General features: G+C 42.6%; 1 protein-coding gene across 1 annotated transcript in view; it reads left to right on the top strand.

Moving 5' to 3' along the window:
- Positions 1–19557, top strand: part of adgrb2 (adhesion G protein-coupled receptor B2) — a gene marked incomplete at its 5' end in the record, with an annotated part of 277462 nt that overhangs the window by 148899 nt on the left and 109006 nt on the right. The window contains 2 exons of the mRNA XM_080441985.1: positions 828–930; positions 10604–10647. Coding sequence (XP_080298111.1) covers positions 828–930; positions 10604–10647 — 147 coding nt within the window. The remainder of the gene's footprint in view (positions 1–827; positions 931–10603; positions 10648–19557) is intronic.

Below are 19557 nucleotides of genomic sequence, written 5' to 3'. Positions count from 1 at the left end.
GTATTATATGTTTTTTTCCTTTTTGATATACTACAGTATCTATATATTCCAGGAATCTCCATCTGTATGTCTGTCCTTGGCATATCTCAAAAACAGTTCATCCGCTCAACTGTACACTTGGCGGGTGTGTTGCTGCAGGACTCAAGGAATTGCGGTGTCAAAGTGTGAAGTGATCGGATGAGTGGGTTTTTCCAGAACTGGCCCACACTGAACCGACATGTGTTCCTAATAGCGGTCATGCCCCCGAACAGGCACTACACTATAGTATCTTACAAAACAAAACAAAACCCATCAAAGGCTGTGAGACGCAAGAGGGAGCATGCTAGGTTTGATGAGCTCAGTGCACACCATTGTGTTTTTGAGAGCAAAATATAGTGCATCAAAGTCTCCTTCACACAGATAGATAGATTGATAGATAGATAGATAGATTAGTCTGTCAATCTACAGTGAATCAGCAATATACAATCTATCAACGGTGAAACATTTGCAGCAGTTAGCTCGGACTGCTTAAGCAGGCCTCTAATTATGATGATACTAGTGTACATCCCAGTAGTCCATGAGCAAAAAAAAGAGTGAGAGTGAGTGAGCGAGCAGTCATTAATCCAAGGACAGGACAGAACGCATGGGGGCTTGGCATCCTATTACAGTATATTTCAGCCTGCGCAAAAGATGACAGCAGACAAACACTCACTGAAAGTCACATTTGAGCAAGCAGCACAACTCTCTATTATATTGCATATAAATATTCAGTTTATGTGTCTGTCCCATTGTGCGTGTGCGTGTGTGTGTGTGTGCGTGTGTGTACGTGTGTGTGTGTGTGTGTGTAGGCCACCCGCGGTGATCAACTCCAAGCTCCTGACAGTGACGGTGCGTCCTGAGCCACAGCCCAGTGAGCCCCTGGTGGTGGTGGAGTTGTCTCCACTGCTCAACGTAAGTCCTCTTCCATCTCCATCTCCGGGCTTGTCAATTCGCCGGGCATCTACTGTAGCTCATACGCTGATACTAATGATGTAACCATATTGTTTTGCACAGAAATATATCGAACATTGTGCAAAGCGCCACCATTTATTTCTCTGTAGGGGGCTGCAACTATTGATTATCTTAGCGATTATTCTATTGATTACTTTTCTGATTATGCGAATAATTGAGAATCTCACATTATTTTATCATAAAAAAAACATATACAAAATATGTGAACAAATCACAATGTTCTCTTTTTTATAATCGACTAAGTCAATTATTAATAGTATGATTAACCACTTAAGCCCTATTTTGTCCTATCATTTTCAACTGTGCCATGCAATAATAGCTGATTTACAAGCTCATAACACCTAGCGATGCAATGCAGATTGTGAAATTTTGGATAGTTTCTATAGATCATTTTTTATTATCGATCAAATTGATTACTTCGATTAACTGTTGCAGCCGCATTTTATTCATCTATTTACGTTCATGCATTGTGGATACGCTGTGGCTCAGAAATTGTATTCAACGCAGGTTCCCAAAGAATCCCATTCTCCCAAACGACCTCTGTTGTCGAGATCAGATGAGGGGAGATATGAACTGCAGTAACGCTCTGTGCAGTGTTTGAATAAATGCAGCCCTTTTCTGAAGCTTTATTATTTAGCCGTGTCTCAGGACGCCTATTTACTTAATATTATAATAGAATGTATTATTATAAATGACTCACGCGGCGTCTTCTAGCTCAAAGGACTAAGCATGAGTTTAATGAGGAGCTCTGCTCGTGACCCCAATAACATGCAAGGTTCATTACCCATTCATTTGCAAGAAAAGGTGGGCAGTCTTGAGAAAAATAATAACTTTGAATATTTTATGGTTCTGTAATTGACGACATGCCTGTAACACACACACACACACACACACACACACACACACACACACACACACACACACACACACACACACACACACACACACACACACACACACACACACACACACACACACACACAAGTAGATGCAGCCGCGCTAACAATTGCACGTCTTCGTGCTCGCTTGGCGGTACACCCGACACACATGTGCGGACGCACACACACACACACACACACACTCACGGCTGCAATTAAACTCCAAGAGTGTTCAAGTGGAACCAAATTGGACCCTCGCAGGTCCATTTTGGTTCTGTCTGTACACTCTCAGAGCCAAATGAACACAGAAGATTTTTACTGTGCTCACAAGCGCACACAGCCATCCACACAGTGGTGGAAAAAGTACTCAAATTCTTTACTTAAGTAAAAGTACCAATACTGCAATATAGAAATACTCTGTTACAAGTAAACGTCCAGAAGTGCAAAAGTATTGGCATCAAAATATACTTAAAGTACCAAAAGTAAAAGTGCTAAAATATTTGAAAATAGCAGATCTACAAGCTCACAACGCGACGCGTTGTGAGCTTGTAGATCGGCTATTTTCAAATAGCCTAGGTATAAAATAGGGCTAAATTGATTAAAGTATGTTTCATAATATAATAATTCATATCTGAAAAGTAACTAGTAACTAAAGTTTTCAAATCATTGTAGTGAAGTAAAAGTACAATATTTGCTTCTGAGATGTAGTGGAGTAGAAGTAAAAGTACAATTGGAAATACTCCGGTAAAGTAAAAGCGCCTCAAAATTGTACCTAAGTACAGTACTTGAGTAAATGTACTTAGTTACTTTACACCACTGCATCCACACACAGCAGCCACACACATACAGTACACACATACACACACACACGCGCGCAGCATTACGCACACACTCTCTCTCTTTTGGCCTAGAGTAACTTTCAGGATCTGCAAATGAAATGTGCTCAGTGTGCTAACCAGAGAACCTGAGGGTCAGGATGATTGCGCGGTGACTTCATCACAAAGCGCTTTATGTATTCATTCACCCTCCCTCGCCAATTGATCTCCTCTCTGCCGCACACCACTGACTCACTCCATATTCAGGCCCATTCTCACTTTCCATATCTGCCATATGAAGATATGATGTGTTCTCTGTAGTTCATCTACCTTTTCCTCCTCCTTTTTGTTTCACAATGCTCCCGTCTATACCTTCTGCTGTATAGTGATCTCTCCTCCTTCCACCCTGTCTGTCTGTCTGTCTGTCTGTCTGTCTGTCTGTCTGTCTGTCTGTCTGTCTGTCTGTCTGTCTGTCTGTCTGTCTGTCTGTCTGTCTGTCTCTCCCCTAGTCTTACTACTGTCTCTGCATTATGTTTGGTCTTACTTACTTCTTACTTCCTTTAAAAAAAATCAGTATTCTGCATGCCTCTATCTATTACCTCTCCCCGTCTCTGTATGTGTCCTCATTATCTCTGTCTATTTCTATTTCTCTCTCTCTCTCTCTCTCTCTCTCTCTCTCTCTATCTCTATCTCTCTCGCTGTCTTTTTAACACGGTTGGCCGTGGAGAAGTGTTCCAGTGTCAGTAGAGGAGATCACTTTACTGTCTCCCGCTGGTGTTATAACAGACGGCCGTATACCGCAACCGCTACAACCCCTCTGACCCCCTGCTGGGGGCGCTCTTCAGGGCCAGGACGGAGTGTGGAGGGCAAATAGTATGGCTATACGCAGCATGCCACATACACACACACACACACACACACACACACACACACACACACACACACACACACACACACACACACACACACACACACACACACACACACACACACACACACACACACACACACACACACACACACACACACACACACCCCCCACACACACACACACACACACACATTTGTATTACTATACTTGTGAGGACATCAACATTTTAGGCCAGCGATTTTATGAACGTCATTTGCCATTCTGAACCTATTGTTAACCCTTTTAACCGAAGCCGAAAATAGCAGAACTACAAGCTCACAACGTGTCTTAGCAGGGCGCGTTGTAAGCTTGTAGATTTGCTATTTTCGGTGTACAACTAATGTAGAAATCAGGTGCTGTATAACTCTAATTTCAACCCCTAAACCTAAGCTCTAAATCAGTGGTTCTCAAACTTTTTCATGTCAAGGACCCCCAAAATTATATGTATTTGGCTGCGGACCCCCATCCCAAATAATATTTTGTGCCACGGAATTTTTCAAAAATAGCAGACAAGCTCATAGCACAGAGTGTGTATGAGCTTGTATATCTGCAATTTTTGTATAGCCAAAGTAAAAAATATGGTTAAAGTGGTTAAAATGATTGTGACGCTATATTCAATAATTTTGCTGGGGACCCCCTGGTAATCCCCCCAAGGACCCCTGGGGGTCCCCTGACCCCACTTTGAGAACCAATGCTCTAAATGTCTAATTTTGACCCTGACCCCCACCTGAATCATTTTTGTAAGCCTATAGCTCAAAAAAATCTTATAACAACCACTTCTCTCGTGAGGACTAGGAAAAAGGGTGACATGGCCCTCTGCACAAGTACAATAGAAGTACACACACACACACACACACACACACACATACACACACACACACACGCACACGCACACACGCACACACGCACACACGCACACACCCTCAGGCACTCATGTGCAATTTATTTATTTGCGAAAAGGTGAGAGAGGTGTCGAGGCTGTGTTGCATTATTGCTGAGCTAGTCTCGCTAATCTCCTTATAGCCCTGAAGCTGGACCGGACAAACAAACACTGTGTGTGTGTGTGTGAGGCTAAAGAGAGGCACTGAGAGACATTTTGTGCAGTGGTGGGAAAAGTACTCAAATGTTTTACTTAAGAAAAAAGTAAGAAGTATACAAGTACAAGTCCGGAATTCAAAATTTACTTGAGTAAAAGTACTAAAGTATTGGCATAAAAATGTAAAAGTACTGAAAATTAGAAATACTCAAGCAAAGTACAAATACCTCAAAATTCTACTTAAGTACAGTACTTGTGAATGTGAATGTACTTGGTTACCTTCCACCACTGCTTTGGTGGGAGGCGCGGTTTCGAGGGAGGGCGCTGACCTTGGCCCGTTGTATAGCTAGCTAGCTAAGCGCCCCGCCGGATGCTGCCGAAGCAGCGGCTCCATGGCAACAGCTGCCGCGGTCGGCGGCTGGCCGGGCCTCGGAGGGGCGCGTAGAGGTCTCTGTACCCGGTCGTGTCCTCGCTGAGAGGACATCTGCTCCAGGCTCACCGTACACCTCCCCGATGGCCATAGCAGCCCCCCCCCCCCCCCCCCGTGTGCGTGCGCGTGTGTGTATGTGTACACATACCGCCGCTGTCGCGTCGAAACCTTGTATGTCCCGAACAGTGGTGTAAAGTAACTAAGTACATGTACAAGTACTGTACTTAAGTACAATTTTGAGGTATTTGTTACTTTACTGGAGTATTCCCAATTTTCAGTACTTTCACTTCTACTCCACTACAGCTCAGGGGCAAATATTGTACTTTTACTCCACTACAATTATTTGAAAACTTTAGTTACTAATTACTTTGCAGATATGAATTATTATAAAACATACATTAACCACTTCAGCCCTATCTTATACATAGGCTATTTGAAAATTGACGATCTACAAGCTCGATCTACAGCCTATAGACGATCTACAAGCTCACAACGTGTCGCATTGCGACGCGTTGTGAGCTTGTAGATCTGCTATTTTCAAACATTTCAGTACTTTTACTTTTGGTACTTTAAGTATATTTTGATGCCAATACTTTTGCACTTTTACTCAAGTAACATTTTGAACACAGGCCTTTTACTTGTAACAGAGTATTTTTAAATTTTAAATTACTTAAGTAAAATATCTGAGTACTTCTTCCACCACTGCTGTGTTCCAATGAGACCAATGTAGTTATGATATAGTCACACGCTCTTATTAATACTTTTTCATTGGTTAAATATTCATAAAAAACCCACAGACACACTTGTAGATACAAGGTTTTCCATCCTGACAGCGACGTACATGTGCGAGCGCACCGTGCGCGAGTGTGTCTGCGTGCACGGTGTCGGACTATACTACAATACTGCACCACTGAGCAATCGATCACGTGTGCGTGCATGCGTGCTCGCGTGTAGTAGCCTACATGCGCACGTGCGTATAGACTGTGTGTGCGTGCATGTGTGTGTGTGCAGTGGTGAGTAAGGAGCAGGAAAGCAGAAAGCTGCGTTTGTCTACAGTTGGACCAGGCAGACCAGATGCCGAGAGCCCTCTCTCACTCCCTGCAGCCATCGCTCATCCACCCCTTTAGGGTGTCAAAGCACGGCTTATGATAATCAGCCACACGGTTAAAAATCCTCCCGTGTTCATTTTAAAGCTGCAATCCGTTTTTTTTTCTTCTTTTTTTACCATGAACCCTAGCACCCCTGTTCTGGGGGTGAACATTCCGGTGAAAATAGCAGATCTACTGTGAGCTTTGAGCTTGTAGATCAGCTGTAGAGGGAAATTAAGGAGCGGACCGACTACAGTGTAGGGCCCTGGTGAACTAACTAGTTGGTTAATGAATAAAACATGATTTGAACCATTCTGTATGGTTGAGAAATGCTAATACAATATAACCATCACATGTAAAGTGGTTGAAGGTCGTCTCCCTATACTCTTCCATTGAGACATTTAGGACAATATATTCCCTGAAAAAGAGCGGTAGAAATTGTGTCTCCGATGCAGGAGGAAGCATGGACCATGGACCAGATGGACCATTTGGTTTTTATACTTTTTGAGTTAAATTAACACTAAGGATTGTACTGTGCACTCTCATAAACATAACAGTAAGTCCTCCTTCATCACTCAAAATGCAACATCCAGGTTGCTGCATTTCATTTGCCAAAAGAATGTATGTATTAGCTCACTTGACCTATTTTCAAGGCCGGGTAAATACTGTTCACAGTATATTAACAACTCTTTGACTGCCAGAGTATTTTCATAAAGTACTCCCCCATTGCCAGCAATTTTCGAGTTTTTTTTATTTTTATATTTTGAAAATTTTCATGAAAATAATTGATCAGACTGTTTTTTAAAGATGTAGCACAAATCCGCCACTAGAGAGCAGCACATGACAGCCTGATCAGCTCCTGGGGTCACTGTTACCCTTCTTGAGCGATTAGACAGGGAAAAACATGAAAACGGATGTGACGTCCTCCCAGATTGTTTTGATCGCCAAAATTACGATGTGATACACGACGGCGATGACTGATCGTCACCCAGACCATAGATTATAGAAGAGAATCTGTCCGTTTGTCTGTCATACCGTGTGAAAAACCGTTTGTTTACCTATTCTTGACGAAAATGACTGGGGGAAAAAAATCAAAAACCGGAAACGGAACCCAGGTCATGAAACCGGATGCAGATGTCGGTGAAGTAAGTGGAACTCGAGAATAACATTGGATTTTAAGCAGCATAGCGCGATCAGATATTAAACAATGAATGCGAGTCCAACGCGTCTAACGCGTCAATGGCGTGGGTGGATTAAGTAATAAGTAGTAATTGACGCGTTTTCGAGTCAATGGCGTTTATAGAGTTAACCACATGAACACTTGTGTCCCTATTCTGGCCATGTGAAATTAAGCGAACTTTCTGTGAATATCAGATCTACAAGCTCATTGTATGCTGTGTTGCAGCGCATTGTGAGCTTTGTTTGTCGAAGGAAAAAAGGAGATGACCAAATATAGAACCCTGGTGGACCCGGGTCATCTAAGTATATAGGGTTTAAGCCGTTAAGCATTTTGCCAAAATGGCTCCAATGTTCCCTGGCCTATATACCCTGTGTTTTGAAGCGTAGCCCATTGGAGACAATCCTCCTCCTTTTGAGGCAGAGAATAACAGAGCTGTAAAGATACACCCCGTTATTACCGTCCATAAATGCAGTTATTATATCCAGACCTGTCGCTCTCTGTGAGCGAGCAGACAGCGTCATTATGCGCCGTTGTCACAGCTTAAAGAGGAGACAGACACTATGGGAGTGCTCAGGGTGTCACTCCTGATGGAGCCCGCTGCCGCCGCCGCCGCGTGCCTGGGCTCGCCGCACCTCGCCTGATTGATGGCCCGCGAACGCTAACGGAGCCCCCCCGCCCGCATAGCAGGCGGGCCGCTAATTCGCGGCCCCGCAATGTCTACTGTTGGCCCGCGCCTGCCTGGCACCTGCCACGCGTGGGCGACGGAATAAAACGGCGCCATCCATCAGTCTCGTGTCCACCGGCCTCCGATTATCCTGCAAAGGGTGTATAAATGTCATCATCACCGTCACACCCTCCCCGTCCTCTCCTCCCTCGTCGTTCAGCTTGCGTGGAGCTTTAACCGGATCCTCTCGTCTGATGAGAATATGGATGAAAACGGCTGGTTGAGGCCGGGGACTGGCAACGGAGGAGAAGGCTGTGCTTATAGACTATCCGTTTCTGAGAGATCAACGGTGCTCCTCGCAGATATTGAGGACTCAGGGGGTGACCTTGTCTACTTCACAGTAAAATCCTGAGTGTTCATTAAACTCTGAGAGCGTACAAATGTAACCAAACGGGTCCTAACGGGTCCATTTAGTTACATTAGTACACACTCAGAGTTGCAAATGGATAAATCTACTCTGAGGATTTTAATGTGCTGGATAAAATCCCAGGAGTTGCAGACGTGAAGGCGAATCATTTCTTGCCCTTCGCTGGCTATTTGAAATAATGTGGGTGTTCGGAAAATATTTAGCTCTTTTGCACGTATCCTTGCTGAGATAATTTCCCTCATGTTGCCCTTGGGCTGTGGTGAAACCATTTACTGTGGACAATACATTATTGTTTTTTATCCCAGACACAAGCCCACTTGCTATAATCCCCTGTACCATAAGGGGGAGCTCCTTCATTCATATTCATTTCAAAGGCACCTGCTAGTGCAGTTCCCAGTAAGGGCTAATAGGCTCTGCACAGCCAGTGGCACAGCAGACATATTGGAAAGAAATTGGGCGTCTTCCCTACTTCCTTCACAGGTGTTACCAATGATATTAATGAAGGCTCTGTTCCACAATGGTTCTCAAACGTTTTGATTTCAAGGACCCCCATAACTCTGAGAGTGTACAAATGGAACCAAATGGACCCTTACGGGTCCATTTGGTTCCATTTGTACACTCTCAGAGTTACACTCCCGTAAGGGGCCATTTGTAACCCCCTCAAGAAACCATGAGGGTCCCTGGACCACACTTTGAGACCCACTGGTGTAGCAGAGTGTTTCCAGTGAGCTAACATGCACAATATCAGCACCCTGACTCTGTTTGACCAGAATGGAACAGAGCCTTCATTAGTATCATTGGTAACACCTGTGAAGGAAGTAAGCAGAGGCCCAATTTTTTTCCAATCTGTGCATAGAGCCTATTGATTGGTCCATTTGTTCTATAACCCCCCGGAAACAGGCTCTTGTTTGTAGGGTACCGTCTCTTGTTGGTACAGTAGAGCTGAGCAGCGTCACATGTTTGGTCCCACTGTTTCGTTTCAGTTGCAAGAGGGTAATCTCCACAAGGGAACGGGGCGAAAAGCAATGATTAAGGATCGTTTTAATGCTTGTGACGAGGAATAAACATCTCACGGGGAGTCCCAAAACTGAACCCGACAACCAGAATCGATCACAATCCAGTTGCCTTTCAATTATATAGGCAGAAAGGCCACACATGACTCCCCGAACGGGATCAATTATCTGACCGCCGCTGATCAACAGTGGAACGAGGCCAATTTAGTCTTCTGGCAATATTGATCCTGTGATCGGCTGGCTGATTGAGTCATAGCGAGCGCTCCTCTATACTACGTGTGAATGAGGTCTGATCACCAGATGAATGACCCGCAGTTAAACAGCACAGACTCTCTAGTGCTTTAGCACAGAGTTGATGGATTAACAGTGAGTGGTCTGGTGTCTAGACGTTAGAGCTGGGAAATATATTGATATAATGGGACTAGATATGATGTGGGGTTTTGGTTATCATTATATTGTGATACCTTGTAAGAGCAATGCGCCAAAGTCATATTATTTTTTATGTAAACCTTCCTGGCGATAAAAAGATTCTGATGCTGATTAAATATAGTTACTTTTGTCTTGGTCTTACAGTAAACGTTATTTTAATATGTTTGTATTCTTATTATTATTACTATCATTATCTTCTGAAAGCACAAATAGTCATCCCTATTGATCACTTTATCCATATGGAGATAATGGGTAAAAAAAATATCCAGCCCTATACTAGACATGGCAAGGGTGTTAATAGTGTCTTGTCCTAGGGCTGGTGGCTTGAGTTCATACGGGGACATTTATGTCTTTGATGCTCCCAACGGCCTTATTCTTCTCTCTCTTACTCTCTCTCACACCTTTTCTCCTTCTCCTTCATGCGGTCGCTGCTGGTTTGCTCCTCAGACCTGCAGGGCAATATGACTCTTTCCCCATCATGCCTATACCTAGTTCCATCCCTCTCTCTCTCTCTCTCAGCCCCCCACCCCCGCCACCAAGCCCTCTGTCTCAATCGTTCTCTTTCATTGTCTGTTTACCTCTCTCTGTCACCCATGCAGCATCAGTCTTTCTCCTCTGGCAATGAGCTATCCTCGTCTCCTCGCCGTCCCGCTCTCCCACTCATCCCCTCAGCCCGACAATAACCGTTTATCTTCTCTCTTCCCTCTCTCTTCTCTCTCCTCTTCCCTTTCCTTATCTTGCAGGGAACATCGGATCCTCAGTGTGTAGTCTGGGATTATGGGAACCCGTAAGTCACTTTGAATGATTCTGACACCTTTCCATGTGGTTGTGCGGAGTGTGTATGTGTATGTAGCCTCTCTCTCTCTCTCTATATATATATATATATATATATATATATATATATATATATATATATATATATGTTTTTGTCTGAGAGACAGTCATCTCGCTGGTGCCCATTCTTCAGTTAGACTCTTCACATACTAGAGTATGTCTGACATAAATGTCAGGGCTTAAATAGATGTAAATATGAAATAAATGCATAAACATGTAGCTAAGATATAAGGTTATGGCTAGCAACCTCTAATTCAAACGGTGTTTTCTCTACTTAAGAGTTTTAACTTGACTTCAGTTCTATAAGCTGTAGTTTCAAAACTATTCACTCAATCTTATTAACCAATATTATTTTGCTATGATTCCCTGCTTTCATATGACATGGAAAAAATGAAAATGAAAAAAATGCTAGATGACTGTCTCCAGTCAAATTTGGTCACATATGTATGTCATACATAGCATACATACATACATACATACATACATACATACATACATACTAGGGGTGGGACGATATGGGTACCTCACGATACGATATACTGTATATCACGATATTAGGCCCACGATAACAATATATATCACGATATTCGACGATATTCGATATATTGCGATATCACGATATTTGATTTATATTGCAAGAAATTTCACCAACGATATATCACAATATCTGAAAATATTGATATATTGCTATCACGATATATTGCATGAAATTTCACCAACGATATATCACGATAGTCCTTGTATTCAATTCATAAACACATAAAATAGCACCAAACAGTTCAAAATCATCATTACACAAATACAGAGTAGGAAAAACAACGTATCACAAAAAAAAAAAAAAATGTTTTTATTTTTTTTATATCGATGTTTTTCGGCAGTATATCAATTATTTATCGCGGGAGAAATTATCGCGATATCGATATATCGTCCCACCCCTAATACATACATACATACATACATACATACATACATACATACATACATACATACATACATACATACACACACATATATACATATATACATGCAGAGACACGTGCTGTATGTGCCAGTTTTCTTTTCTGTTTGACTTTGTGTGATCATGTGTGCTCATGGACAAGTCCTCTACCTTATTATCCGTTTCATTTATTAACTGAAAACCAGCTAATGAAGCTCCTTGTCACTGTGTTAATTTAATTACTCATTGATAACAAACACTCCTCTCTCAGTGTTTCTTTAATTAAGCACTCAGAGGAGCAGAGAAGCGTTTTTTTCTTCTTTCTTTCTTCTTTTCTTTACTCTTCCTGCTTGTAAAACTTTTGCGGAGGCAGACCACTTTGCTTCCGTTTGTAAAATCCTGTGTTGTCTTTTGAGACGTGGCTGTCGATTTTCTACCACCGCTAACCTAGTTGCAGTTTGAACGAATCGTTTAGCGCTCGTGCATTCTGCAACCTAATGCCTCAATATGAGGAATGGCCTTCCTGCCCATTTGTCTATGTAGGCCACTGACTCATTGATATTCCTGACTTATAGTGGACCATCAAGTGCATGATAGATACGTTTAAAACGATGCCCCTGTGGTGGTGGTAGCCATTAACCCACATACTGATCAGACGTTTTTGTCGATAGCAGAGTGATGTCCAATTCAACTTTCTGGGATTAAAAGTCGGTGAACTAGGCGATTATCTCCAACTCATACTTTCCTTCCAAGTCCATAATCCCCCTACTACTGCTTTTGAATACCAGATACCAATACCCATTCTAATTCTATTGGTCATAAAGAAGGACTGATAGAGAACCGTGCTCACGCTAGGTTCTTTTCGGCTTTCCTGCCGAGGGCTCGCTAGTTCGTTCATTTAAATACAGCAGATAACTCCCCTGTGGCCCGAGCTAGTAATGAGCGCAGGTTTGCATCGGGGAAGAGCACGAGAGATTGTAACTTATCAAACTAAACCTTTCCATCAAGGAAAGAAAAGCTTGAGCAAAGTCAATTAGCTAGCCAGCAGATTACTACAGCAATCAAATTACATTTCCAAACATTACAACGGGGCGGAGAGCCAAGCGGAATATAAAGTGGTGAGATAGGGGTGATGTCTATCACCCAAGAACTGTCAAACAAGAAGCACCGTGGACCACGTCCAAATGTTGTTGCCAGGAATTAGGTAGCAAAAACCATTAGCAAGCCAAGTTTGTAGGCACACACTCACTGTTGCGGGTGACCTCACACACACACACGCGCGCGCGCGCACACAATCAGTTACACGTCAAAAGGCCAAACATTTTTTAAATATTAAAGGCCAAAACATTTCTAAAATTATTTGCCACGGCTTCTTCACACAGGCCTTATTTGTGTACACACACACACACACACACACACACACACACACACACACACACACATATTGGCAGAGGCGAGACATATTTGTGTGTGTGTTGCAGTAGATCTTGAGTGGAGCAGGGTGGATAGCACACAGCCTTATACTGGAAAAGAACATGTTGTACAAAGCAGCCGTTTGTTTGCTGGGGGATCTCACCTCTCTCAACCTGGCTGTCACTCTGACTGAAGCCAAGGGCTTTGAGGTGGAGAGAGCCAGGCAGACGGGAGGTGGAGGATATATAGATAGTAACAGGGAACGGAGGCCAGCAGAGTACAACAGGCAGAGAGCTGGCCAAGCTAGGACAAAACAAACTTGACATGCAGATCGGAAATATCTACAAAAGTGATTTTTTTTTCACAGCGGGGACCAATTGGAAAGGACAGGGGGAAAAAAATTAATTAAAGAAAAATATGAAAATGTTTCAATCAAAAAACACACCTGGCGTCCCTATTTTGTCCAAAATAAAATGGCCCTACAGTATATGGGCATATTCGTCCAGAAACACAACTTGAATTTATATAGAAATCAAGCAGAAAAAGTGACACAAAGCAGTATGTTAAAAGCTTGTCCAGCGCTACGTGATGTACCGATCTGCATGCTCTGGTTTTGGTATTGGCATTGCCCGCATTGTTGCCAGATTCTATGAGAGAAACAAGCAACCAGGTCTAGGAAAACCAGCCCAAAAGAAGCGACTATTGGCCACATGAGCACTTTTAATATACATCGGCTATTTGAAAATAGCAGATCTACAAGCTCACAACGCGTCGCGATGCGACGCGTTGTGAGCTTGTAGATCGGCTATTTTCAAATAAAACCTTGCGGGGAAATTATAATTAGCAGATCTGGCAACCCTGATTGCCCGGGTTATACTGTACTCTGACAGGTACCCTGACATCAGGTACTGACTATCTACAAGCTGATAACACAGATAGAAAGTTACAGTACACAGTACACAGTGCTGTGCTTACGTCATGCTACTGCCATCATAGACCGGCCGTCAGCTTCTCTGACAACGTGTAGTGTACTAATGCGAAGTGAAAATCCGTATCAAAAATATTTATTAGTGGGCTCGCTCACTCATGTTGTTTCTACTATACAGTACATTATATATATTATTTTCCAGAAAACTTTGGACTGGTCCTACTTCTTCTTGAGGCTAGAAGAAGTTTAACAAACTGACGTCTTCAGGAATCACAGGGACTTTTTGAACCTTTCCAAAACGTTTTTAAACTTTTTAAAACTTAGTTTCTTTGTTTCGTCGTCCTGAAAGTCAAAGGGTGACGTGAAGCAAGCACACTATATTTCTTCAGGAACAGTACCAGTCTAGCTGTGATTATTGTTGTGAGGAATGCATTTGTGATAATACCTAGGCTACCTTCCCCCGACTGAGTAACTGTTGTAGTGCCTGCACAGAACTTGGCTTGATGGGAACTTTTGAACGGTATTTTGTCTGCGATTGATGACATCTCACAAATTCACGAGAGTACAGACGAGTACAGAGAAACGGCTAATGGCTGTGGTGTGTGTAGAGAGAAACAGAGCTTTTGTTATACCAATAGGCTCTATGCACAGCAGCCGTATTGGAAAGAAATTGGGCCTCTTCCTTACTTACTTCACAGGTGTTACCAATGATACTAATGAAGGCTTTGTTCCATTTCATGTAGCACAGTGGTTCTCAAACCTTTTAATGTGCCATTTGGAACCCCCTCAAGGAACCATGAGGGTCCCTGGACCACACTTTAAAACCCACTGGTGTATCAGAGTGTTTCCAGTGAGCCAACATGCACAATATCAGCACCCTGACTCTGTTTGACCAGAATGGAACAGAGCCTTCATTAGTATCATTGGTAACACCTGTGAAGGAAGTAAGTAAGCTGTGCATAGAGCCTATAAGACAACAAACAAAAAATTTGATGCAGTTTTGTTTATTTCCTGTCAATAGTAAGTTGACCTGTTATGAGAAGTAAGAATACCCTGAATTTCAGTTGGAAAACAACATTTTACTGTGTCTTCCTTTCCGGCACCCACGCCTCAAAAGCTCCAAGAGAAGAACTCCCTCGACCTCACAAGACATCACAGTGTTTATGTGCGCGTGTTTATTTATTTATTTTGCCCCTAACTGGCCCATATGTCTGTGCCATCTGCCCACCCAAGATGGAATGCTCATCTTCTTCCTTCACTGTCTCCCCGTCTCACTCCTCGGTGTGCTCTCAAACTGTTTCCATTCACTTCCCTTAACTCAAAGGGAAGTTGTTAAGTTTAGCATATAATAAAAGGCTTTACGCGAGTCGGAAACCCAAGAGGCTTGGTTAAGAAAGGCAAATGTGTTTGTAAGTGTCAACGTCTACGTATTTTACAGCTTTCGGATAATGTTCTCGGGGGAAAGATCTTGTGATCAACAAGAAGAGAGGGACAAATACGGTGTTCAACATGGCACATTTACTATGCCGCACATTTACAATGTCGAGTCAATTAAACGATAACTCCGCGGGCCACGAAACGATTATAGAAGATAAGATAAACCTTTATTGATCTCTGTGGGGAAACGCAGGTGTTGCAGCAGCAACAGCAGTAAATGTGAAACACAGGATAGGAACAGGTAAGAGTATAAGAAAAATATTAAAATAAAGAATAAATCTGACTGAGTTGCATTCTATCACTAAAAATAAGCATAATGTACAACCTACTGTATATATCGCCTTGCTTACAGTATTGCAATACAATATAGAATGGTAACCCCTGTATGGTAATGCATATCGTATTGACAGATAACAGTTTGAAGTTGTAGACCATCAATGGTTCAACTTACTCGCCTAGAGCCAATGCAACAAGGTTCATAAGTTCAGCAGTGAATTGGCAACGTATTCCGTCAGCAGAGAGCATGTATTACATTTACACTTTCCTGCACTTATCACAAAAACAACATTGCTTTATCATTACTTTGTGTATGCATTCATTTCCCAATAGAGGCAAATCCTTTTTTTTTTTTACCACTTTCAACCAGGTTTTCTCTTTTTTTTTAGCATATCATCAAAGCAAAGGTTTTTACTTAAAAAAAATATTCTTTCTCTTTCACAAAATTTCAAAAAATACTGAAAATAGCTGATCTACAAGCTAACAACGCATGACAATGTGACACATTGTGAGCTTGTAGATTGGTTACTTTGGCTATAAACATGTGTGCCTTGAGATTTTGACTTTCCCGTTGGTGTGCCTTTGGCACAAAAAGTTTGAAAACCACTTCTCTACAAGACTACACTCAGGGAAAAGCCTGTTCAAATCTAAATGCTATACAATACAATATGGTTTGGAGAAAGTTCCATTCGATTCATGCTATTGACGTGGTCAATAGCAATCTTTCCGCTGTCAAGACAATTTTAGGTGACCTTTTTATATATCGCGAAAAATAAATGCAATGTGTTTCCACTGGCTGGACTGAAGGAAACAAATGGGTAAATAAACTGGCTTGTGAAAAATTATTACTATTAGCCGAGATGACAGCTGCTGCTTTTTTCGACAAATGTGTTTCCTCCGCTATTTATTGTATAATTTCTTCATGCACAGAAAAAACAGTTTTCCATTCGACATCAAGTGAAAAGCTCCTTTGTGATAATGAAACTGTATCCTAATTTGCCATTTCCATTCAGTGTGATAATAACTCAGACAGAAACAGTCGGATGGGAAACTCGAGAGTAGAAGGTTTGCCTGGAACATATTGCACTGTTTACCTTATCCAAACTCACAGTCTCTCTCTCTCTCTCTCTCTCTCTCTCTCTCTCTCTCTCTCTCTCTCTCTCTCTCTCTCTCTCTCTCTCTCTCTCTCTCTCTCTCTCTCTCTCTCTCTCTCTCTCTCACCCCAACACCCCATCTTCGTCGCTCTGCCCCTACCAGGGGAAATGGTGATGGATTTTCAGCATGTCTTTGCTGAGTGCTCCATGACCTTGCCTCTGGCATCTCTCTGTTATGACCCTCCATGCTGCCCCAGTGTGAGCTCGGTGGCTCGACCCCCTCTGACACACACACACAGAGAGAGAGACACACACACACACACACACACACACACACACACACACACACACACACACACACACACACACACACACACACACACACACACACACACACACACACACACACACACACACTGTACACTCATATGCACACTCAAACAAACACTTACCATATATAGGCCTATAGAAACAAGTCTCGCACACAAACACAATTCAGTACGTGCATATACAGGCAAACACATGCATTGCACACATAGATGCATGCGCATAGTTACTTGGACAATTTTCCCAATTGTGTACATTTGTGAGCTATGAAGGACATCTGTATAACTGTAGCTCAACTAATAGCTGACTTCTAGTACAGTATACATAAACTGTAGCTCATTTTTATTGTATAAACCAACCCTCCCAGATGTTCTGTTGTTTCCGCAGAGGCCGCCTTTGCAATCAGAACAAATTACATCCTGCACCGGATGAACGTATCAAATATACATCGCACTGCTGAAACATTTATCTGAACATCATTCATTCATTATTTCCGCTGTATTTCTAATCACAGTCGAAAGCAATTTAATAATCCTGAAAAGGCAATGCATTATCCATAGGCAGTGGGCAACTGGGCATTAACTGTATGGCTAAAGTGCGCATGAGAGGCTGGCCTAATAGATGGAGACAATTTTAGATACGGATGAAAGTGAACCGGGGGCGAAGAATGTGTCTGTTAATTCTACCAGTCTAATAATCCCTGGTGGTCTTCAGCTATATATGTGGAGGATCGGTAGATAAAGACCTGCTGCCTCTGCACCATCAGCCTTGGCACATACAGTACTGTATACCAGTGGTTCTGAAGGTGGGCTCCAGGGACCCCCTGGAACCGCTCATGGACCCCTATAGGCAAAATCAGTTAATATAGCATCAAAATCAGTTCAACCACGTTAACCCTATATATATCGGATATTTAAAAATGCTCATGCTCACAACGCATTGTGATCTTGTAGATTGGCTGATAAATTAAAAAAAATCGTACATGGATCTTACATAAATCTTGTATGAAAAGTTTGAGACTGGGACTTTTCTGAAAGCATAGGTATCAGCAATTATGCAGCCGATGTTTCCAGTTTATTTAAAAAATAATACTGGAGCAGATCTGTAAACTCTTGCAATTCTCTTGCAAAACAGGCCATAATTGGTTAAAAGTAGGGCAACAGATAACTGTAAACCTTTGATATTTATTATATGGAAATGACTTAAAAATAGAAAAGTGTGTTCATGGGAGCGCAGGTCTCCGCCAGGCAGGGTTGTGTACCCAGCGCCCGCACATTTTGGAAGGCAGTTATTGGCAATTGGATATGAGAAATCTGACTGATCTTGATCACATGACATCAGAGATAATTTGTACTGAATTGTTGTAGGAGTTGTAGCAAAAAAGTGTGTTTAATCAAAGAAAACATTGCCAGTACTTGGTACAACATTGGCCTATAAATGACCATTGCAAATGTCTACCATGACATACCAAAAGCTTACTTGGTCCCATTTGTACACCCGTTGGGGTTAAGTTAATATTGGGATTTGACTGTTTATTTTTAGCCCTTCATTTTCATTGCCAGGCCACGCTGTGTGTTCATCTTCAATCCAATGTACAGTGATCATAACAATGATTATAATGGCATAATTGTAGATCGTGCTATCCCCCAGGGACAGAGCAGTTACCTCAAGCTCAAATTAGCTTTTCTAATGTGTTTACGTCTTTGAAATGGCTAAAAGCATATTAGTCGCACAGTATTGCTTAACCTCAATGGGCCTCTCTAATCAGCAGTGATGGCGGTTGAATTGGAACACAAGAAAATGCTAATTCGTTGATATTACACATTGACCGCTTTTTTATTAAGTGCGCGAACGTGTGTCAAGAAAGCACGTTGCGCTAAAACACCTTTTTGTTCTTGCCTGTCGCTTATCATTCACATCGCCTCGATGTCCAACTTTCTGTTTTTCCAATCCCTGACTTTGTGTGCTTGTCTGGTCTTTTTTGTTTGTTGTTTGTTTTCCTTGCTATATCGTGTTTCCCCTATCAATGTACTGCCAGTGACGTACACACACCAACACAGTGAGCCCAAGGGAGACAGGATGAGAGACGATAGGGGAGAGGAGGTGGAGGGTGGTGGTGGAGGGGGGTGGGGGGTGTAGGGCTTGCTCCACTTTTCCATATGACAGAGCAGAAGGGATCAGGGCAGTGTCAAAGCGCGAGTCAGTGCAGCGTGAGGGAGTCGGTCAGCAGGGCTTATCTGGGCTCTTCATCCGTGGGGGAACATCAGACGCAGACAGACTCGTGGCTTATTCCCCCCCTGCTGCTCTCGACGCAGGGTGTGAGCGGTGAAGAGCGGGTCAGCTTCTGTCACACTCGTAGCTCGACTGGAAAACGGCAGGCCTTATAGCCTTTGTCGCGCTGTACCCCGTGACAAAGACGAGTTCTTTTGAGATAAAAGGGCGAAGTGTGGG

The sequence above is a fragment of the Gymnoscopelus braueri genome (genome assembly GCF_963280865.1).
Source record: "Gymnoscopelus braueri genome assembly, chromosome: 11".
Classification (NCBI taxonomy): Eukaryota; Metazoa; Chordata; class Actinopteri; order Myctophiformes; family Myctophidae; genus Gymnoscopelus; species Gymnoscopelus braueri.
The sequence above is the reverse complement of the archived record's forward strand: the minus strand, read 5'-3'. Positions and strand labels throughout refer to the sequence as shown.